This window comes from Manacus vitellinus, unplaced genomic scaffold, assembly GCF_001715985.3.
Source record: "Manacus vitellinus isolate BGI_N305 unplaced genomic scaffold, ASM171598v3 scaffold_8_pilon, whole genome shotgun sequence".
Classification (NCBI taxonomy): domain Eukaryota; kingdom Metazoa; phylum Chordata; class Aves; order Passeriformes; family Pipridae; genus Manacus; species Manacus vitellinus.
In genome coordinates, this window is record NW_021940864.1 from 2,130,049 (window position 1) to 2,153,467 (window position 23,419).

General features: G+C 40.8%; 1 protein-coding gene across 1 annotated transcript; it reads left to right on the forward strand.

Annotated features, from left to right (window-relative positions):
• The first annotated feature begins 5,931 nt into the window (after nt 1–5,931).
• LOC103767634 (lutropin-choriogonadotropic hormone receptor) lies at nt 5,932–22,822 on the forward strand. The gene is given in 10 exon segments (XM_018084955.1): nt 5,932–5,966; nt 8,546–8,620; nt 10,160–10,234; nt 10,787–10,861; nt 10,954–11,031; nt 13,684–13,752; nt 14,414–14,488; nt 15,698–15,883; nt 19,186–19,266; nt 21,523–22,822. Coding segments are annotated over 6 exon segments (1,767 nt in total). The 5' UTR covers nt 5,932–5,966; nt 8,546–8,620; nt 10,160–10,234; nt 10,787–10,861; nt 10,954–10,975.
• The last annotated feature ends 597 nt before the right edge of the window (nt 22,823–23,419 follow it).

Here is a 23,419-nt window from a genome sequence, read left to right on the forward strand (position 1 = left end):
GAGCTTGGGTGGGGAGCTTGGGGCTGAAGTTTTCAAACTGTCAAACTTTCAAACGAAACCCAGACGCGGAGTTTGGGTTTTTTCCCCCCTCTTAGGAAGGAGACGCACGTCCTCTCGGGGCCTCTTCTCGGTGGGCAAAATGTCCCGCTCTCCACTGGCCTCAGTGACAGAGGGAAGGGGTGCGGGTATCAGGGCTTTCTGTGTCCTCCCGCTGTGGCAGGAGGCAAAAGCTGCCTTTCCTATTTCAAAATCACCACCTTGTAGTGGCATGGTTATCTTTTAAGAAATCTGATTAAAAGGTTGAGATATGGTCTTAAACCTTCCATCAGTTCTGCGGTTTGTTTTTTCTTTCACAAATCTCTTGGACTTGTTGCAACCTCTTCTCCCAAAGTTTGTGCAATTAATTGTCCTGCCTATACTGAAGCATGAAAATCCTCCTCACTGTGCTCGTTGCCTCTTTTTGAGGTCCAGCTCATTGACAAGTTATTGGCTAATTTCTTTTCCCTCTGTTGGTTAAAAAGCTGCTGTGAGTCTTGACAGCTATTTGGATCCCTGCAGAGTGGTCCATCATATCTTTCTACCTAATTCTTCTCTGGGAATTAGTATTACATTATAGCAACAAGGAATCATGGGCATTCCCTTTCCCTGCTCCCACACCATACTCCAAGCTCATGGTCTAATAGACCACACCAAATAATTGATATATGTAGGTATTCAAGTGTTGTTTTGTTGTTTATGGGTTCAATTACAGCACTGATCTAAACAATCATGGTGTCAAAATATGGGATTAGAGGAGCAGCAGATAGGACAGTTGCCATTTCTAGGATCCATTGGTTATCTGTGGATTAATTGAGTTGCAGTTTTCTTGTTGTGCCCATTTTGGTAACAAAGCCTGTGTTTTCCATTTTCATCTGATTTGTTTGTAAATTTAACATGCTCTTGAAATTCCCCAGGGATGATACTAACCCTGATCTCCTCTTTCCTTTCTCCCTAGCTCAAGAGTTGATAGGAGGAAAAAAAGCTAAATTGTGTTAATCCAGAGCCATGTAAACCATTCCTCCAAAGTCAAAGATTTTAGAAAAGTCTCTGTCCTGAGTTTGTTTTCTCCATATTTCCCTGTGTTACCTTAGTGTCAGAGAAAGCAGAGCTCCTAGTAGAAGCTGGATACACTTTCCATAGTTATTACAACAAGCACTTTTCTTCACCAGTATTTGTACCACACGCAGAGCCAGCAGAGGATCGATCAAATCCACTGCCTGCAGCAGCAGAAACAAATAGGGAGGATAGTTTTTGCAGGGATTTCACATGTTTATTAGGACAATGCAGGTCACAGCCTTGAGAGGTTATCAAAATCTCTAAACTTACATGATTTTATTTTATTTTTTTGGTTTACTCTTTTATTTCTCCTTTTTCCATCTGCCACCCCAAGAAGAAACCACATCTCAACCTCAGTGGTCAGGTTAAGACAGATCATGGGTTTATGGCTGCTGCCAGTTATGTTTCACTGAGAGCCACAGGGCTAGGGAATGGATAAAAAAGAAGAGAAGAATTTTTCCTTTCAACCTTTAAAATCACGTTTAATCGTGATGATTGTACACAAATTCCAGCTATTAGGCTGGCTGTAGAAAACAACATTATAGTCAGAAAACAGTTCAACCAGAATTCTGCTCAGTACTCCTACAAAGAAAATATTTACACTTGGTAAAAAAAATCCCCGTCTTTCAGTCTGCATTCACGGACATACCCAGCTCCTTCTATTTCCAAGTGACATCTAACCTGATTTATATTGAACCTGAATCTATATTATTAAATATCCATTTCTTTGTATTTGTTTTTTTTTTTTTTAACAGAAAGCTTATGTTTATCATGCAATTACAAAGCTGTAAAGGTGAATGTAGTCACTAACCCTACAGGTGTACATGTATTCTTGCTCTTTTTTTTAGTTCTTGTTCAACCTCTTTTACTTTCCTTTCATCTCTTCCTTTGATTTTCATGCTAGTGTCCATTTAGCTGTTGTCTTCCCCTCTCTCTTATTCATACAGCTTTTTGAGCTTTGTTAGTACTGACTCCCTCTCTTTCTATACTTTACCAATCTTTCTAGCTCTCTTCTCCCCCTGCACAGCTCTGTGTATGAGAGACAAAACAAGAGAACGTTAATTTTGTCCCCTTATAGTCACACGTCCCTGGGTGCACTTTGGTGCTTGCGAGTGCACTAGTAATTTTGGGAAAAAATGCTATTGCAGGTTGTTCCAGCACAGTTCTTGGGGTGCCCATGTTCTTTCACTGGTGCAACTGTAACACAGAAACCAGGCCTTAGAAAAGTCCTTCTTAAAGGTATGGTCAGTAAAGAAAATAAACTCCAATATGTAACTCCAGTTATATCTGAGCAATTCAAGCCCTGGTGCTGTAATGAGCTGTGCTTCCAAGTGTACTTCTGATAATTTGTTATATTCCAAGTATTTGTCCTGTAGGGAAATTTCAGCTATTTTTCTTTACCCAGGTTTTTCTTACCATGTCATATTATTGCTGAAAAGGGCTTTCAAAATTATTAGAATTCTGTCAGGTTGCAGAATTATTTGTTTTATACAGTTCTGAATTGACCATACTTTTCTCAAACTCCTGTTTTTAATTTGGACATTACACAAACACTATAGAACTTCCATTATTCAGACACCTTTGTATGCCATTTTGGCTATAGCTGCTATGTGTCTTCCTAGTCTCAGCAGAAAAATAATGTTTAATACACCATTACATTTTGAAACAAAATAAGATTTTCCTTCTTTTGAAATCTCATATGTACTTTTGGGTTTTTAAGCAAAGTTTAGGTGGAAAGGCACCCAACTCCAGCTCTACAGCAATGGGCATTGGATACCTAAGACCTTTTTGCCCCTTCAAAAACTTCCTTTCATAGTGATGTTCACTTTCCTGTGCTTGTGTGTGCCCCTCTATGCAGAGCTTCTGCAGTAGGGTGAGTGGCACATGATTAGGCACCAAATTACGAGACATCAAATTCAAAACTTTGTAGCAAAAGCCTAAAGAACTCAGCAGTTCTACCATGTCTGCACTGGGGGCATATTTGGCTCTTTGGAACTGTCGAAAGAATTCAGTTTCAGGGCCAAAGTGTCTTTCATAAGAGATATTGTGTCACCCATCATCACCTCATAGAAGGTACTCTTTGGGTGGTTGTGTGATATATCCAACATCATAGTTCGCATTTCAGGTAGGTAATGCCCAATATACAGGGCTTTAAAAATCAATACCAACCCTTTACACTGCCCCCCAGAAGCTGATGAAAATCCTAGGAAAACAGTGCATTTCCAGCTGTGGTTTCAATCAGTGTTCACAATCCTCCCAAGTTAAGTCTAAGGTCACCACAAAATAAAATACTTGCCAACAAGAGTCTACCCTATGCGTTCACCTTTCGAGCATTAAAAATACAAGTAATCCTATAAAATAGAGACACTAAAATACAGCAGCCCACCCAGCTACAATAAGTCACTCATACCTATTGCTATTGGTCTTGTGGGGTTTTTTTAATTATTTTTATTATTATTTATTGTCAGTTCAACTAAACACTTTTTGCAAAAGGCCAGTTTTGTAACACAGAGATTTCCTCCAGTGGTGTGAGTGGGCTTGGGCTTTGATTCCTGCTTAACAGGACTGGAAATAGTCCTGAGCTTTTGGGGCATCTAGGGCTCTCGAAAGCTTCTCTTGGAGCTTGAGCCTATGTGGTAGCACAGGAGCAGAGGCTTATCTTTTAGCAGATAAAAATTGTTGTCAGGTTGAATCAAGTTGCCTCTGCTATATCCCAGAAGCAAAAAATTTACAAGAGTGATTTTATGCCACTACTTCCTTGGGATAGACTGCCCCATGAATATTTTCTAAAGAGCTCTTACTGCTCTGTTTTGTGAGATGCTTAATGGGATGAGGTAATGTCAATGCAGATAGCTTCAGCTATCAAGGTGAAATCACAAGAATTAAAAAATGAAAACCAGTGAAGTTGAAACACGGAATGGATTAAGTGCCATCATGCAGTTTAACCTACATTACATATTAAAAGGGCTGGGTCATCCCACTTAAATTAAACCACACAGCTGAGGTGGCTAAGCTCAGATCACTGTTGCCAGAGGTTTTCTGCAGGCAGGGAGGGGGGACTGGCACTCTGGGGAAGCAGATCACTCCCGAGCCATGCACTGTTACAACCAGCACACTGCTCACCAGCACATCACAGGGAGGTAGGAGGCTCATGGGTTGATGTAATTAAAAGCCAAGACTTGGTTTTATTTTTTGCACTTTCAGTCACATTTCTATTTCTTTTTTAAATGATAATACGTTTGCAAGCAGTTTCACAAAAGGTATGCCTTGTTTTCCAAGGAGCCTGAGCTGATGGAGCAGTTATGAGAGGTTCCTGCTGCCAGGGTAATAGAGCAGGAATTTCTCAGCTTCTACTTTTTACTTCTTCCTGAAGTTCTTTTCCTTTCAGCTCAGAGCGTCAAGCCCTACTGCGGGTTATCTCTACCTGTCTCTCCCTTCACGGAAAAATACCTTCTTCAAGCTGCATGACAGTTTCATTTCTGATTTAACCAAATCTCACACACAACAAAACATGCCAGCATCAATCTAGACCCAATCACAATAGTGTGAAAAACATATATATCCTTACAACACTCCTTTTAGGTAGGGAAGCATTGTTATTCCCAGTTTACTGACAAGAAGACAAGGTGCAAGGGAACTAAATTATTTGCCTGAAATCATACAGACTGTTTGGAACATAGGTGGGAAGTGAGTGCCAGGCTCATTAGTGCATCTAGATTTGTAACCCCCAGACATATGTGAGTGTGACAGCCTGCCATTATAATGTGTGGGTATGACATATATGTACATATAAAAAAATGCATACATACATACATATATAAAACTATAAACATTTAACATAAACATTGATCAACATAAACATATGTCTTCATATAAAGGATTATGACAAGAACAACAAAAAAAGCAAATTATATGAATAGCACGGAAACACTTCAGTCAAAAAGCCTTGTGGGGGATTTTTAAGGATGGGAAACAAATGTCTCTGACTAGATATTTGTAATTATAATGCAAAATGGAGCAATTATCTGTTTGCACAGAGATAACATCTTGAAATATGTTAAATATTTTTCTATGGCCATTATCAGGGAAAGTGTGGTCATTGCTAGATAAATTGGCTGGTAAAAGTACTGTGTTTCAGATGTGGACTAGGGTGGTAAAATGCAAATCTGTCTCCCACATCATTATTAACTTCCTAGTCAGAGTAACTAAAAATTAAAAAGAAAAGGATTCACTCACTTTGAATTAACTAACCACACTGACGCAATTTATTAAAAAAATAAAAAAATACACTGTGTCAGGCCTCATTTGGAGCTCTTCTGCATGTTGTACACAGCCAGAGCTTTGCCAGAGAATTCAGGATGCCATGCTGCAACATTACAGAGATACTGCTGGACAGAGAACATGGTCCAGCAAATGCAAAGATACTGTTTTATAGAGAAAACTTTACATGAAACCCACTTCTGAGGATCTAACCTTAAATAGCCTATTGCTTCCTTTGACTGTGAATGTAGCAGCCCATTTTCATCAGGCTATAAATTTCCTTAGTAGGTTATGATTATTATTGATTTGATGGTGATTAGTCTCAAATTTATGCCGTTGAGGAACTGACCCAATATCCTTTGAATTCCATTTAACTGAGATCAATGACAAATGGATCAGGCCTCAGAGGTAAAGAGAACTGCAGGAAAAATGAAGTGGCATTATGCTTTATTGGTTTTCTCCCTACCCTAATGGTACAATCTATAAACAAGGAAACCCCATGCCTTACAGTCCTTTCCTCCGTCTCTTCTTTTTTTCAGATCCTTTACTCATCTCCCTGTAAAAGTAATCCCATCACATGCCTTTGAAGGACTTAGAGATGCCTTCATCATGTAAGTTGTCAATATTTTCCACAGGTTTTTCCTTAATTTCTTGCTAAAAATTCTATCATAAACCCCCATCCCGAACAACATTCTTTTATAATAATATGAAAACGTGTGACTAAAACATACTATTGATGAAAAAAAAAAAAACACTGGGGAAGGATAAACATAGCATTTATTTCTTATAAATGTTATATAAAAGGTCCTTTGAAAAGGTGGGATTTTTGACAGTTGTTTAACAGATCACATAATGAAATATTAATCTTGTCGGAGAGAACTGGATACAGCTTAATAAGTGGTGAGAGGAGCTTTTGATTAGCAGAGGGAATAGATTTCTATCATCAAACATTACCACTGCAGTGATAGCTTTGGCATTATATAATACCCAAATAAGATACTTCTTTGGCATTTTGCAGTGAAAGATAAGCTTGGCAGAGCATCAGCAGAACTGCACTTTTTCTTTGATCTTTCAGTTTGCAAGTGCTGTAATTTTACACACTGGGTCTCTGTTGCTTCCCGACCCTTGGATTTGTGCCTATTTAACATCAAGGACTCAGACATAAGGCTCATGTTACCCCTCTTGCCCCTTTTTCTGTTGTTACCCCAGCTGAAAGATGGCATGTTTGAGACTCCCTCATTTATTATTTTTTATTTTGTCTTCATTGAATGGCCTCTAAAGAACAAAGTTGATGACACACCAATGCAATGAAGAACAGGGGAATGACCTCCCCCAGAACCTAAGCAGCAGCACAAATGCTGCTGCTTTCTTTTCAAGGTGCACTTTTTGTACTTCTCTGCTGCATGTATTCCCCTGCAATACAGTGTTGTAGTAGAATCCAGTGGCACTGTATTGTTGCATCCACTTGCATCTGAATGATTAATGAGAACTTTACCATTTTCACGCAGCAGACCAAATTAAACCTACAAAACTTCTCCTACCTGTATGACTTGAGGCTAAACTTTCCCAAAATGTATGCATGTCCTATTCTCCACAGAGAATGGCTTGTTCATTGACACTTTCCCTTCCACAAAGAAAATTTAATTTGATTTCTTTGTGTCCCTTTAATGAATCTGTCCAAATGAACAGCGTAGAAATCAATGTATTTTTATGAAGTAAATCTATAGAACACTTCATAATTTTATTGAATTTAGTATTGAATTAGTATTGCTTTTTAGAATGCATATTTTTAAATTACAAACCTCTAAATCATCTGTTTGGCAGCACATCACCCCCTGCAAATGAGATGATAAATTATTTTCACTGCCATAAGTCATTCCAATATATGTAAATGGAAAACCAGTGGCAGACGGGGGGATATTATGGAAGACACAAGTTTCAGACGCCAAACCCGAGTTCTTCAAGTTCTGTGAGCAGGCAGAACTTGCTCCCTCTCAGCTTGTGAGTCTCTGAGGACCAGATGCCCAGCAAGCCACTTATTCTGCATCCATCTTTCATTTATAAGTAACTAGTGCAATACCAAAAATAACATTCTCACTGAATTTGATGATGAAAAACATCATTAATATTTCTGTAAGAAATACAAACATATTTACTATATGATTTCTAGTGTGCATCCTCCTTTGCCCCTACAAGTGAAATACAGAACTCATTCTGATCGAAGGAGTTTTATATCAACAGCAAAAGAAGTTGTTTTCTCATAATTGTAATTGAAATAAGCTAACTCTTAGAACTGTGACAGTACTGACTGATTTTGTAGATGCATTCCAGTTGTTCAGAAAATATTTTTTCTTGACAGTGTATAATCTTAGGTTTGCTTTGTGTGCCCTTCTAGTCAATTCTGTCAAGAAAAACACTGTTTTGAAGATCTTTCCCATATATATGCATCAATATGTACTACTTACTTTCAGGCTCAATTTTGCATAGCCCCACAAATCTTAATCTAACAGACATTTAACAAGCATTTAATAAGTGGATTGTTTTTCTCTGTGTTTAGTATTGGTTACTCTTGAATACGAATGGGGAATAGGAGCATCTGTACATCAAAATCCAAGAGTACCGACAAAAACAGCCATGTTGGTCACTGTAATGATGAAAAAGAGCCACTTCCTTTCAGTCTGCATGCACGTAATAAAAATGGCATTCAAATCCAAAAATTATTCATAAAATGTGCTGAATCCATATTTGTGCATTTCTACATCTGTGGATTAGATGACCATAATTCTGACTTGATAATAGCATATGAGCACCATGAACATTATCTATATCCCTACCCACAGAAATAAATTCACCAAGCAGGACCAAAAGGCTCACAGGCTTGGGCTCACTCTATTTACATTAGTTCTGGCCCTTAGTCTCTACCTTACCTACAATTGACTGAGAAAATGGAGATTGGCTGTTACAGAGACACTTATTCCAAAGGGTTGGCATTCCCTTTTGCCAAGGCAGCAAAATGTTGGTCTGTCTCAAACCCCACTGGCATGGGCTCCCACGATGTCTGAGTGGAGGCACTGCTGCCAAACAAGAGGGGTTGAGCAACTGTGTATAAAAAAAGCAAATAGAGTGGAAAGCCCATTGCTGGTGGCTTTTCTGTTAATATGTTGCTTTGTGTCTCCCGTTTTCATTGTAGTGAAATCTCTCAGAGCGACTCCCTGGAGAGAATAGAAGCGAGTGCATTTGACAGCCTTCCCACCTTGTCTGAAATGTAAGCATCAGTTAAGAAAAGGCATCCATGTCCTGATTTAGGATCATCAAGGAGTAAACAGTCTGCAGAGAAGTATTCTTGGACCAAATCTGTCTCTATTACTTTGGTTGGCTTTAGTTGAGATCTGTGATGAGAAACATTTCTCTCCAAAGTACCATATAAAATAGGGAGCGCTCTGTAAGGCCTGGCCTTGGAGATCTAACGCATGCAAAGACATCCATGCCCAGAAAATCCCTCTGCTTTCAGTGAGCTCGATGACAGGAGCGCAGCTCTGTGTCTACTTCTGCTGGCATTGTCAGGCTTTCTAAGCAGGGAAACAATTCGAGATGGCAACAGATGAGAAAAATCTTTCTTTTTGAAGATGCAGTTTTCAAAGCCCTACAGTATTTAAATTCAGCTGCTTAGTATGCATAGCTCTTCTTTCAAGCACTAAAATATTACTCAAACAGAACATGTACTGATTTTAAACTTGACCTGCATAGCACAGGCATATGAGAGAGAGAGTTAAAAGCAATGACTAGGAGAATGCTCTGAAATATTTAGTGATTGGAAACTATAAATCTGTTTCAATATCTCATTACTGCCTTTTCCGCGCAGCATGACCAGTGAGTGGCTTAAAATTGTGCAACTGAGGACAAATCCATCTCTTTTTTTTTTTTTTTTTAAATCTTGTATGTGAACGTCACCGAAGCCAGTTACTCACATTAGAAAGAGATACATATTTGTCCACCTCTGATTAGGTCCAACTTCCACTAGAATCAATGGTGGGTTTAGGGAAGGAATAAAAGATTTGACCCCATGCATTCACCTACATTTTATGGATAGCTTGCCATATGCTTGTCATCCAAAACTAAAAAGCTAAGACCATTAAAGAGCTTCAGGAGGCTAACAAGAAAACCTGTTTGAATCTCAAATGCTCTACAAGCCTCACATTGCAAGGGCTTGATGTCCCAAGCTGCACTCAAGTCAAAATTCAATGAGTGCTCTGGGTAGGTGGGTTCAGTGGCATTCTTGAACTTCCAGCTTTTCTTGCAATTTCATGTGCTAAAACCTTTGAATTTTGTAAGTCATGCATAGGGAGGGAGTTGAACTATAGTTAGTGGACTTTAGGCAAACATAGATTTACCAGATAATGTAGGTGCAGAAAGTGCTCCTTGATAAAGAGATCTGCCTGGTTTTTGAGCAGCCACTGGCAAAGGGGATTTCTCATACACTTCACTCCAGCTGCCAGTTTCTGCAGATCCATGCAGGCACCTGGTACTATGAACAACTGCTCTAAGGAAGTCCATGGTCCACTTCCACCAGTGACCAGGATATCCAAACCAGATCCTCTCAGCTCAGTGAACTGCAAGAATTCAGGCACTGTCTTTTTTTGACTGCCTGACAATTATGGGCCATTTTTTTTCCCAACAGTGCTTCAAAATGCACCCAGCAGCATATTTGCAGACTGTTTTCTGAGAAAGCAAATCACAAGCAAAATTCAGTACCCTCCCAAATCTATAATGATTATAGCACTGAAATATTTTTCCCTTATTACAGATTGATCCTGAACACGAAAAATCTGCTGCACATTGAGCACGGAGCATTCAGAAATCTTTCAAGGCTAAAATACTTGTAAGAAAGAGTTGTATTCCTTTGCTCTTTACTTTATTTATTCTCTTCTCTGAAGCAGACAAATCACTTAAAGGACTGTAAGGAAGAAAGAAGCTTTTCATGCATTATAGTATACTAGAAGTACATACATCATTTACAATAGCTTTAATGTATAGTTAACCAATAGTGATGTCTTTCAATAGGCAAGAAAATAAAGTAAGCCAGGGCAGGGCAGGGCAATGATGGACAAAACAGAAGTCTGCAAAGTAGTTCTGGTAAGTGCTTATTTCTAGAATAAAGCTTTCAGACTGACAGGGCACTATATAAAAGGGGTAACTAAAATCTGTTTCTCGTGCTTAATGTAGAGAGAAAGTGCTTCTCCAGGGCACTGCTTGAGAATTCTACAAAACTTAATTTTTGTAGGTCTTACTAACACATTTGAAACCTAATTAAAAATTATCATATTTGTCACCTTTTAATGCACTGTTAAACTCAAACCTACTAGGTCAGCTTCTTGTTGCATCCACTCTGGTAATATTTTCTCCTATAAACAGGAATTATGCTTTTCTCTAGGAGCATTTGTAACACTGGAATAAGACAATTCCCAGACCTGACACAGATCTTCTCATTGGAAGCTCATTTTATTTTGTAAGTAGAGACACAACCTAGCCCAGCTGTGAGTCTTTTCCATCTTCTTCCTGGATTGCTGACAAAAATACCTCTTTTTCTTTCTTCCAAAGGGAGCTCTGTGATAACTTGCGTATGACAATTATACCACAAAATGCTTTCCAGGGGATGAACAATGAATCACTGACACTGTGAGTAAAATAATCCTAGCTCCAGTTCCTTCTGCGACAATAACACTTCTCTTGAGAAAAGCAAGTTGACTTCATAAAAATTTTGACATTAAGCCCCATAAAATATATATCTCTATTGTGAGTTAAATTTGAAATGCTTAAGAAACATAGAGGTCTTCTTCAAGCTGAAGAATGGAGTTTTATGCAGAAGATAACTTCACATAGGAAAGAAAATAGAACAAGGGATCTAAATCTTCATCTTTGATGCAATGTTGCTTTTAAAAATACCGTCAACAGGATATAAACTCCAAAAGCTGCACTGGAGGCCAAAGTCTCTCTTCTTCCCTCAGGGGTGCAGTTTCATGAAATAGCATTTTCAGGGGCCAAGCAGACTGAGAGCTGATTTAATACTGCTGAGCTTCAGCTGCACGGTATCCCTCTGAAGAAGAGGGACAGAGAGAGAAAAAAAATTGGTTCAAAGTACTGATGCTGCTTCTTACCCTGATTTTTTTGACTCAGCTTACATTGATTCCTATAACTCTCCACACCCAAGACTTTCCTTTTAGCCAACCATTGCTACAGCTACTTGTGAGATGGGTGGGTTTGATGCTGTGAGATGCCCCACCTGAGGAACACAGAAAGCAGCAGAAAGCCAAGGTGAGATGTCCTCTGCCAGCACAGCACAAACCATGTATGAATTTCACAGTGCCCTTATCCTCACAAAAACTTCCATAAAGTAGTGTTGAAATAGGAAAAAATCACAGACTGAGCCTCTTTTCAGGATGTGGCCAAAATTTGGGTCTCCCGAGGAAGGACCCGCTGAGCAATAGAGGGCAGCAGCAGGCCACCTACTTCGTGCTGTAACCACAAACACCGGTGTGGAGCCCAGTAAAGCACCTTTGTGGACCAGACTGCAGTACACATCCAAAATGGGAGCTTTGCCTTGCACAAAATTCCATGAATATTTGCACCTGCAAATGAGCTGTGCACACCAGCAAGAACTGCAGTTGGTGGACCAGGCTCTTCATCAAGCTGATGTATCAGCATGACAGTAATTTCAACACAGATTTTATGTATTGACCAATACCTTCTGAAACCAATAGAGGAAGTGGGCATAAATGTGACTGAATGCTGCTCCTACACGATGCTAAAGAGGAGCAATTGCTTAGATTAGTGCATCATTTCATCTTATGACCCTCCTTCCTCCCAACAAGTTCTCAAAATAACTTCAGCAAAATTATGATTCTGCTAATGGTGCAGGAAAATGAACATAAAAGAGATGGAGAAAGGTGCTTAAAGTTTTTACTGTAACCCTAAAGTGTATTAAGTGGGAGTGAGTCTAAGACAGGGAAGAGCCAACAATCTTTTTTTTTGTCTCATCCTTTTGTGATAAGGAGCTCAGAAGAAGAAGAAAAGAATTATCTTAGCAGCGGTTTCCTAATTGTAGAGCTACATGTTAACTCCACCCCATGCAGTTAGCTGTAATTAGCTGAAGTAATTCCTCTTGTTACAGCATGGTCTGGTGAAACACAAGTAATCTATGAAGGTATAAAGTCAGCCTGCAGTAATACTTTGCACTACAAATAGCTAAATTAGCCTTTTCAATAGTTAATGTTTCATGTGGATGGGGAAATCGATCCTACATACGGTTGTGGCTTTTAAGGGAATCACTAATTTCAGCAATGTGCTTAGGTGCCTTCTCCTATCAAATGTAGCCAGGTGCTTCACACACTTCAGTTATTCTTGGGAGCAGGCTCCATAGGCCCAATTTGTGCTCTCCCAAAAGCAGGTGGAAAAGCAATAACAGAAATGTTGTTTAATTTATAAACTGTGCCAAGTGTTCTATTATGACTTAATAATAAATAAAAAATATTTATATACAAGTGACTATATTGAATTTGTATTGGAAACATGAACTTAATATCACAAATGCATATTGATAGACCCATAGGTTAGATCTCCCAGTGAGGGAAAAGAGCTGGACTTCAGGTGTAGGAGAGCCCAGCCTTTAGGTATCTGGCCCCAGGGTGGGAAATCAAGAACAAAGAAAGGCATCAAGGGTCCCTGTGCAGTGCAGGGGACAGCAAGGTTTCCACTGCACAAATCAAGCCTGGCAGCAGCACTTTGGAGAAGCTGGTAACTCACTGACTGCTGGATGATGCACAACTTGCCCCTGCCTCTCTACAAAGCTGCCTCTTGGGCTGCTGGAAGATTTGTGTGTCCACAGAGGATCTAAAATCCAGCAGCACCCTCCAGGCTTTAGAGTTGCTTTCCACCTGACACTTCTCTAGCCCTGGATTTGCACTTGCTGATACCACAAAATCCAGGTCTTCTGTCTCCAGGTTGTTGTCTGTGTGCCAGAAACAGCTTACCTGGAGTAATGTCTTATTTCTGGATCTCAGCCGCAGGTAGGCACAGACAAACCCCTCAGAGGGGGGAGGATCTGAACATCACAGAAGTTCTCTTCAGCAGCTAAACAGGAAGGTGCTTAGGGAATTTAACTGCAACCTTCTTAGAGTCAGCGTAAGTTGTGCTATAGTTACCTTTGTTCTTTATAAGCAAACCCTCTAAACATTAAAATGAATGCAGCATTAAGGTTTGAAACTTGCAATACATACCATAATCTCGCCTTTACCAAATCCTTTTTCCTTACACACTTTTTTTAATCCCCAGCAAATTGTATAAAAATGGATTTGAAGATATCCACAGCCATGCCTTCAATGGGACAAAGCTGAATCAACTGTGAGTATGTTTTCCCTCCTCAGTAATAAACAGTTCAGTAAATAATAATTCAAACACACTCAAAGGTTCTTCCTTCAGCTTAACTGGCTGTGTCTTGTATTTCCCAATACTCATGAGAAAAATACGTCTTTCAGTGTTAATCCTGCAGCTCTTACTGCTTTGTCTGAAACACCATCCCTTAGAGTATAGCAGTTTTTATGAGAAAAGCTCATAATTTTTAATAAAATTTCATAAATTCTGAAATTTAGCAGTAACAGTGGAAAACTTGAAACCATAGCCAAAACTGAGGAACCTACAGTTTATGTCTGGAAACATCAATAGTTTTTAAATCCCTCTCACATGCTCTGAGACTAGCCTCTTGGTTTGGGCAAAACTTTTGCTGCATTTTTGTACACTGCCACCACAATGAAAGAACTAGCCTGGTCGTCCCTACTTTAAGTGAGGAAAATTTGGAATTTATCAGGTTTAACTGTAGATGATAACAATCTGATGGCATCAGCAGAGGGAGAGGTCACATGGGAATTACAAGTACTCCCCAGCCAGGTATTGCAAAAACCACCTGTGTGATGGGAGAAGGAATTGAAATAGGTGTGAGAAGGAAAACCAAAAAAGGGATATTTTAAAAAACAGATGTAAAGAGAGTTCATGTTTGAATCCACAGAATTCTGAAGGACAATAAGAACCTCAGGCGGATACACAACGATGCTTTGAGAGGGGCCACAGGGCCAGATGTCCTGTAAGTATCCACTCTGTTACCTGAGTGTCCCATGGGAACTGTGCTGTGCCACACGGGCTGTGACATCACAACAAACACAAGCTTTGAGTCTGGAAAGAGATTTGATCTCTTACCCTCTGTTTATGAAGTGAAAACATGTCAATGAGATGCCATGAAATTACAGGGCAAAAGGCTCGGTTTGCACTGTGACAGACACCCATCAGCCATTTCTAGTGTTGGGATTGACCTCCACCTCTTAGATATTTTGGGTTTTGCCTTATTTGAGTCAGATACTCGTGATCCTTTTCCTGTGTCTTATGCTCTAACATTGCAAGCTAACTTGTTCTTTGGTAGCATGGATATTTTTTACAATACATTACTTTAGAATTTAGTTATAAAAGTGAACTAGCTGGTTGCATGCTATAAGGTTGTGCTGAATAAAACACATTATTATCTTCTTCATGATTTATTAATCAAGTACTTATTGGAGGGCTGCACTGGCTGTAACTCCATGCAGTAAAACACAGCATGTTGTTCTGTAAATAGCACTCAGTGCTGCACGTGCCTTTTTTGTTCCTTTCATTGGTACTTTACGGTACACAGCATTACTAATATCATTTTCACAACTGTAGCCTTTTTTCCCTTGTTTAATGGCCTGACTCTGAAAATCCTTAGTCCTGTTGATGGCCTTTCCTCACACAAAGAGCCCCTCTGAAGTTACTCCAAGCCAAGCTGCTTAAGTTTGTGTTGGCAAGAATGATGGATTCTTTTGGGGCTTTAATTGGTAGCCGTTTAATTAAAACACCTAGAACAGCCCTTCAGAGCCAAGCAGAGAGCCAGGAGTGTGTCCTACCTGTTAGCTGGCTGGAGAGTCACATTTTCCCACTTTCTTCTCTCCGTGTCTGGCTTAAAGAGCCATCTCTCACTGCATGCACAGTGAATTTCAAGAGAGAGGTCAGGGCACAGCACCTGGAGCGGTAGCCTTCAGTTTTTCCAGGACAAAGTGAGCTCCTTGCCTCACTGGGGGCTCCTGAGCCACAGGCATACTCTTACCCCACTGCTCTGTAGTTTCACCGACCGTGTTTCTGAGCTGGGTATCAGGTGCTGAAGCGGCTTTGTAGATTTAGACCTTTGTGAAAAGCTGAGTTGCTGTTGCCTACTGTCGTTTGGTGCTTTGGTGGCATTTTTATAGGTGTGAAAAGAAAAGAGAATGCTCTCTTTGTTCCACAGGGATATTTCTTCAACAGCGCTGGAGTCCCTGCCTAGTTACGGGCTTGAGGCCATTCAAGTCTTAAATGCAACATCATCTTACTCGTTAAAGAGACTGCCACCACTGGATAAATTCAGCAGTCTCCTGGAAGCTGTTCTAACATATCCCAGCCACTGCTGTGCTTTTCGAAATCTGAGGACAGAAAAGTAAGTCCAAATAGCACATTATTGTACTGCGGTACTTCAGAAGCTCCAAAATGCCAGTTCTTCTTTATTCAGCTCACAAGGTTTGATTGTCTTTATTCCAGTAGCAGCGAAGCTGTGGTGTGTAGCAGGGCCTTGCATGAAACAACAGATCTCTGCTAAAGCCAGGAAAATGATGTCCATTTATTTTAGAGCAGAAATGGATCCCATCCTGTGCCATGGATCTGCCAGCAGGAACGTTAGTCTACGTTTGCTTAAAGCTTAAATATTTTTCTTGGTATCTCAATTAAAAAGCCTACTGGCATGCAGAAGGTAGATCTTGATCAACAGTATGTTGCCTTAAAAAAAAAAAAGAAACCCTGTAGCCTCTAGCTATGTAGCTTAATTAATACAGGTGATATGATGACACAGTAGAAAAGGCAGGCTTCCAGTTACCCACCAAAATTAGGGCCTGACACAAGTCTATAGAAAGATATTACTTGGTTTAGTTCCAATCATTTCAGATACTAGACAGTATTGTTCTCCCCACAATTGGAAATCATGGCACAGAGAGAGCTTTGCATCAGCTAATTTGAAACAGCCAATCTGAGACAACTGGAGCTAATTTTTCAGCATTTATGTTTCAAAGAAACCAACCCTCTGTTGGCTTTAGGCAGCCAAAGCTACCCCAAATCAATTTAGTTTGAGCTGTGAGGATGCCTTGTTTCTCATCTGTCTCAAACGAATGCTACAGAAAAAACGTACTGAGCAGTCAGTTGTGAGCAGCCTGATCTGTGTCACTTGCATGCCTTCACTTCAGGAGTGTCTTGCAAGGGCAGAGTAGAATACAATTCTTTAGGCTAAAATTAGGGGTGATGCTATGCTTATTCTGCCTACCTCATTTTACTAAGGGGTCCTTGATTCTGCAAGAATAGAGCAAAGATTCTACTGTCAAGGGTTTCCATTGCTACTGAACTCTGATTCAGTCCTGGATCAAGACTCTGAGTGTAATAAATGCAGAAGCAACTCTGAGACAGAAAGAAAAAAAAAGCGTTCTGATAAAGAAAACTACATTTCTGATGAATTTTCGGGTACCTGATTTTGCAACATGACCATGCTCTGTAAGAACAGGGGTGCTATAGAAAGTCACTTTCTTATATTAAGTGACTGCTTTCTTAGTGAAGTGGGGGCAAGGAAACTCCATGCACATCAGGAAACAACTGCTCCCCTACCTGTGGCATCAGCAGGGTTCAGAGCACTGCTAATGCATTACCTGTCTGCACAGCACTGCCTGCTGGAAAAACCCTGTACAAGCAAAAGGCTGTTATCTCCTATATGACCAGCTACTACAAAGGAATAAGAGGCCTATCTCTGTCTGTTTTTCCTTGTCATCTATTGATGGCAACAGAAGACCATGGAGACTGAGACCTCCCAAGACCTTGCCAGGTTACACAGGGAAGAATCTGTGTGGTTTTGTATAATCATGGTCACAGAGCTGCAGCCTGTTTCTGTCTCCTTGTACCTCCTTCTGTTACCATGTACTCTACATACAGTCAACCCACCAGTTTTTACTCCCCATGTCCCAAAAAATATATATATAGCACCTATAGACTGCACTCTCTAATCAGTGAAATATGGTGACAAGATAGGAGAATAAAGTCCTCAGACAAAATATTTTTGAGATTTGTGAGGTTCAATCGTGGTGTACTTATTCCCTGAGCCATGTAAGGGAGGTGGAAGGTAGCATTCAGTTCCCTAGACTTTCTTATACTTGCTTAAATGTGGCAGGGGGAGGGGAGGAAGCAGGTGCACCCCGTCTTCAAGAAATTAAAAGAAAAAAATCATTTCTGTTGCCATCCTGTTGTTATAACCATCACACAGGGGCTTAGATTGGTATCTTATTTCTCTCATTATACATAGAACTTCCTATCAGTTTCCAGGTGTCTGATTCTCTTAAGAGTACACAAATGGTCTTAGTGTTTTTGCTGGTTCTTTCTACTGCTGTTGCAGCAGTGAGGTGAGACAAAGCCATTTTCATTCATAATGACAGAGTACCTGGCCCATACTTTAAAAGCCCCAAAATCAGAGATTTTGCCAAATACATCATCTTTCAACTCGTTCTTTTCAAACTGCTTTACTTCAAACATTAAAGTCTACATCCAGATCCCAGACAGTTTTTAAAATATTCACCTGTGGAAGAATAACCCCATGCTTGGGGCTGGGGTTGGGGCTGACCTACTGAAAAGCAGCTCTGCAGAGAAGGACCTGGGGGTTCTGAGGGACAACAGGCTGTCTATGAGCCAGCAGTGTGTCCTTGTGGCCAAGGAGGCCAATGGGATCCTGAGGTGCATTAGGAAAAGCATTGCCAGCAGGTCAAGGCGGGTGATCCTGCCTCTCTACTCAGTCCTAGTAGGTGCATCTGGAGTGCTGTGTCGGTTCTGGGCTCTTCGGTACAGGGGGGACATGGAGCTCCTGGAGTGGGTCCAGCAGAGGGTGAAAAAGATGATTAAGGACATCTGCTACCAGGAAAGACTGAGGGAGCTGGGCCTGTTCAGCCTAAAGAAGAGACAGCTCAGAGGCAACCCTCTCAATGTCTATAAGTATCTGAAGGGAGGATGTCAAGAGGATGGAGCCAGGCTCTTCCCAGTGGTGGTGAGCGATAGAACAAGAGGCAACAGCAGAAACTGATGCACAGGAAGTTCCACCTGAATACGAGGAAGAACTTCTTTCCTATGCAGGGTACCATGCACTGGAACAGATTGACCAGAGAGGGTGTGGAGTCTCCCTCACTGGAAATGGTTCAAGAGCTGTCTAGATGCAATCCTGTGTCATGTGCTCTAGGGTGACCCTGCTTGAGCAGAGAGGTTGGACCAGGAGAGTCACTGTGGTCCCTTCCAACTAGGCCCATTCTGTGATTCTGTGTGATTCTGTATTGGGCCAGTTTCCCAGCAGCTGTTAACAGTCACTCCTCTAAAAGCCAGTGTGACTGCTACCATTCATACTGGTGGAAAATCTGGCCCACTTCAATACAATATTTCAAAACATACCTTTTAATTTCAGCTTGAGTTATTTCGCTATAAAAGAATACATCATAAACAATAAACAAGCTGAAAGACCATCCTTACAGCCCTCCATTTGGTCCTGCCTATTGTCACAGTATTTGAAGCCTTCTCCTTTCTGCTTCCAGATGTCTACATGAATATTCGTGCTGCCATGACACCAAACTCTAGCTTGCCTTACATATCTGAGATGATCACTTGCAGAGAAGACAGGATTTTGGCCAAAATTCAGCTTGAAACTTAACTTTCTTTTCATCCTTCTTGCAGACAAAATTCATTCCTTTCCATTTTTGACAACTTCTCCAAAGAGTGTGAAAACACCATGAGGAAACCAACTAACGAAATACTGTGAGTACCTTTCTGCATACAGATGCTGGAAGTAGCAAATACAGACTTCCCCCTGCTGCTGTTCGTGAGTTTTTCTCAAACAGCATGTCTTTGGCTGCCAATTCAGTCACCCTTACAAGTTGCACAGTGGTAATTTTACTATCATTAAACCAAGATTTGTGATTTTGATGTTCAAAAGAAAAGGGAAAAAAACCCTTCATGATGTCATGAGCTTTACTCACTCCAGTTTCTCTTCTGAATTCTTGAAAGGCTTTCAAAACAGTTATTAAATATTTTAAAAAGTTAATGACCTACATGGAGACTTTCCGTGCCCTGAGATAATTGCAGTTGTTAGTGTGATTCAAATAAGAGCTGCTACTGTTAATATTTTTATTTTTGCCTATAGAAAGGCTAATTAGAAGTCTGTATATCAGTAGTTTTCCATGGTAGAAATAGAGTCCCTGAGTTAGAAGTGTGATGACCCCATGCCAGTGGTTTACTCGGTCTAAACATGTCTTTTCATATCATAAGAGTTTTGTCTGAGAGTGTTCAGTGTGACAATGAGAAGGGCTAATATCAAAACTGTGGTGTTGACCATGCTGGATTACACAGGCTCTAACCCAGTATTCAAGGGAGAAGTTTAAGGATTTGCTATTATTCACCCCTCTACAGCTAAATGGGAGACCTTGGGACTTCCCAGCAGCCCTGATGTGGCGTCAAAGCATTGTAAAGTCTAGAAAAAACAAGGTTATGGTCACAAAATTTCAATGGCTAAATACAGCTGAAATGTGATTGATTCATTGGAGTAATGACTTCATTGGACATTATCTTGTTTGATGGTTGGTGAGGCCTCCTACACTTGCCATTTGGTTTTATCTGTCTGTTTGCTTTGGAATGGCATCTGTTGCACTCCTTCTGTGCATTAAATAGTCTGCCCAGCCTATTGGGTCCTGAAGCTTTTTGCTTTGGTAAATCCCAATCCCAGCAATTCTCTGAGCAGACATTATATTAAGCAGATGGAAGTAAGCTCATGGTTCATGGTCTGAATGGCTGCAGAACCACAGCAGAAATCATCTGAAAGTCCTAAGTTCTTATTATTAAAAAAAAAAAACAAAACCAGCTGCTTGCTCATGGCAGCGTGTTTACACTGCCTCTCAGAAAATCACAATCATTTTTTATTAATAAATAGAATCAAATGTATTCCCTGCTCTTCCAGTTTAAACAAGGCAAGTAATTGTAAGACATTGGCCAGTTTTTCATATATGAAGAGTTAGGATGACAAGATTTGGAAGTTATTTGCTCAACAGGAATAGCTGAAAAGCAGCTCTGCTTCATTTGCCAGTTAAGACCCTGCTCCAGAACTATCATTTAATGTACATGCTTCAGTAGATGTGGAAGCTTAAGCATGTATTTAAGTTATCCCAAAGCTACCAGTTTTCTCTAGAGTTGTCCCTCAGAGATGCTTTCCATGTCTCACGCTGCTGACTGAGTGTTTGCCCACCAAACACTCACAGTCAGGATGACTGGGAAGTTGTGAAATAGGTACCTTTTATGGCAGGGAAATGCCATAAAAGACAGTGTTTCAATTAAAGTATTTCTTCTTTGGTGGCCTTATCACCACACTCTTGATGACCCAGAGATTAAGGAGGTCTATTTTAAACACCTAAAACGTTTATAATTAGGCACTGGGTCCAGACTAGATTTAATAAACTCCTAGCCATCAAAATTATTTAGTTAACATGCACTTCTGCTCCTTGCTTTATAATACTGCAAATATCAAATTCCTCAGCACTTCCCAAGTCATACATAGTCTCAGGAATTAATTTGCTAAGTGCCTTTCCTAAGGGAGGTAACTGCACACAGTTATCTTAGGTTATTTTAGTGTGGCTTCTATAACTGTCTGATAAACCTATATGCTTCAAACCTGTAATCCATCAATTCAAGTGTAACTGTAGTTTGGACTACAGTCAACTGACAGCATGAGAACGATGGCTCACTTACAAAGCAATCACAATAAAGTACTTACAAATAACTGAGTTGTATAAGAAAGCATTCCCATGGGTATGACTGTGACCTCTGCTGCTCTCCAAGGCTGCTACCCAAACACAAAGCATCCTTACAAGGCTTCATTATTTGTAAACACTCTGTAGAAACACGTGTAGGAAGTCACTGTTTTAAAACAACTGTTATCTGTTGTATTTTACAAAAGACTGCCAGCAGCATGAAACAAATAATTCACTTCTGTTCGGGGGGGCTGTGTTTTTTTGATGGTTACAGATACGATTCTAACAACACATTGCTGTGGTCAGCAGGAAAGAACATACATTCCTTCACAGATGAAGAAAACTCTCCTTACAGCTACTCAGCCATTTTCGATGACAGCGAAATGACCGGCTTTGACTTTGAGTATGACTTTTGTCAGCCGAAAGTATTCACGTGCACTCCAGAACCAGACGCATTTAATCCCTGCGAGGACATCCTGGGATACAGCTTTCTCAGGGTCCTGATCTGGTTTATAAACATCCTTGCCATTGCCGGCAACTTCACCGTCCTCCTCGTTCTCATAACCAGCCATTATAAGCTCACCGTTCCTCGCTTCCTCATGTGCAACCTCTCCTTCGCCGACTTCTGCATGGGACTTTACCTGCTGCTCATCGCCTCTGTGGACGCCCAGACGAGCGGTCAGTACTACAACCACGCCATAGACTGGCAGACAGGCAGCGGCTGCAGCACCGCCGGCTTCTTCACGGTGTTTGCCAGCGAGCTGTCGGTGTACACGCTCACGGTGATCACCGTGGAACGGTGGCACACCATCACCTACGCCATGCAGCTGGATCGGAAGCTGCGGCTGCGGCACGCCGTGCCCATCATGCTCGGGGGCTGGATATTCTCCATTCTGATAGCGGTGCTGCCTCTCCTAGGGGTCAGCAGTTACATGAAGGTCAGCATTTGTTTGCCCATGGATATCGAGACGGGTCTTTCCCAAGCCTACATACTGCTGATCTTGGTGCTGAATGTCGTTGCCTTCATTGTCATTTGCGCTTGCTACATTAAGATTTACATCGCTGTTCAGAACCCAGAGCTGGTAGCTGCCAATAAAGATACCAAAGTGGCCAAGAGAATGGCAATACTGATATTCACGGACTTTACCTGCATGGCCCCCATCTCCTTCTTTGCCATATCCGCTGCCTTTAAAGTTCCTCTCATCACAGTGACCAACTCCAAGATCCTGCTGGTCTTGTTTTACCCCGTCAACTCCTGTGCAAACCCATTTCTCTACGCAATTTTCACCAAAGCATTTCGAAGGGATTTCTTTCTGCTGATGAGCAAGCTCGGTTGCTGCAAGAGCCGAGCGGAGCTTTACAGGATGAACTATTTCTCTGCTTATGCCTCCAACTGCAAGAACGGCGGCTCAGCCACAGCCCCCAGCAAAGCCTCACAGGCACTGCTGCTCCTGTCGGCGTTAGAGAAGCCATATCCTGCAGTGAGAGACAAGATGTCTCACAAGGAAAATTAAACCAGAGTGCCAAGAGATGCAGCACTTTGCACGGCCAGTTGTAATTATTCTAGTAACTAGGGATTATTTTCTAATGTCCTGAGCATTTCACAATAAATAAAAATGCCGGTCAATAATTCTTAAGCAACATAACTGTTCTGATGTTCAAAGTGGTATTTTCATTTTTCTTCCTTTGTAATGACAGGTGTAGAAGGTGATTATTAGGCAAAGCTCTTCTTTAGTGGGGACCAGAGGAGCCCAGGAGTCATCAGGTTGCTCTTGATGTTAACAGCCACTGCAGTGATTGTAGTCTGGCTTCTTTTTCTCCATATCTGCTTCACTGGAGTATTTAAAGCCTGTCTGCTACCTTTCATGCCTTCTTTTTCCATTCCTGTCAGCTGTGCTGGCATTGTTGGGTTAAAGAAAGGGGCACTAAACTAGATGCCTCCCTTCGTTTCATCAACAGAAGATTCCAATTACACAGCCACCTACACCCAGTTAAAGGAAAGTGTTCAAGCGGTGGGTTGTAAAGATGTCACCAAGGAGAAAAGTTGATCTATTGAACCTTTGTTACTTAGCAATTTTGCAGTTTATATTAGATCTCAGTCTGAGCTGGTAGGTAATTTACTTAAAATATTAACCCATACACAGCCATGTACGATCTGGAAATCACAGGAG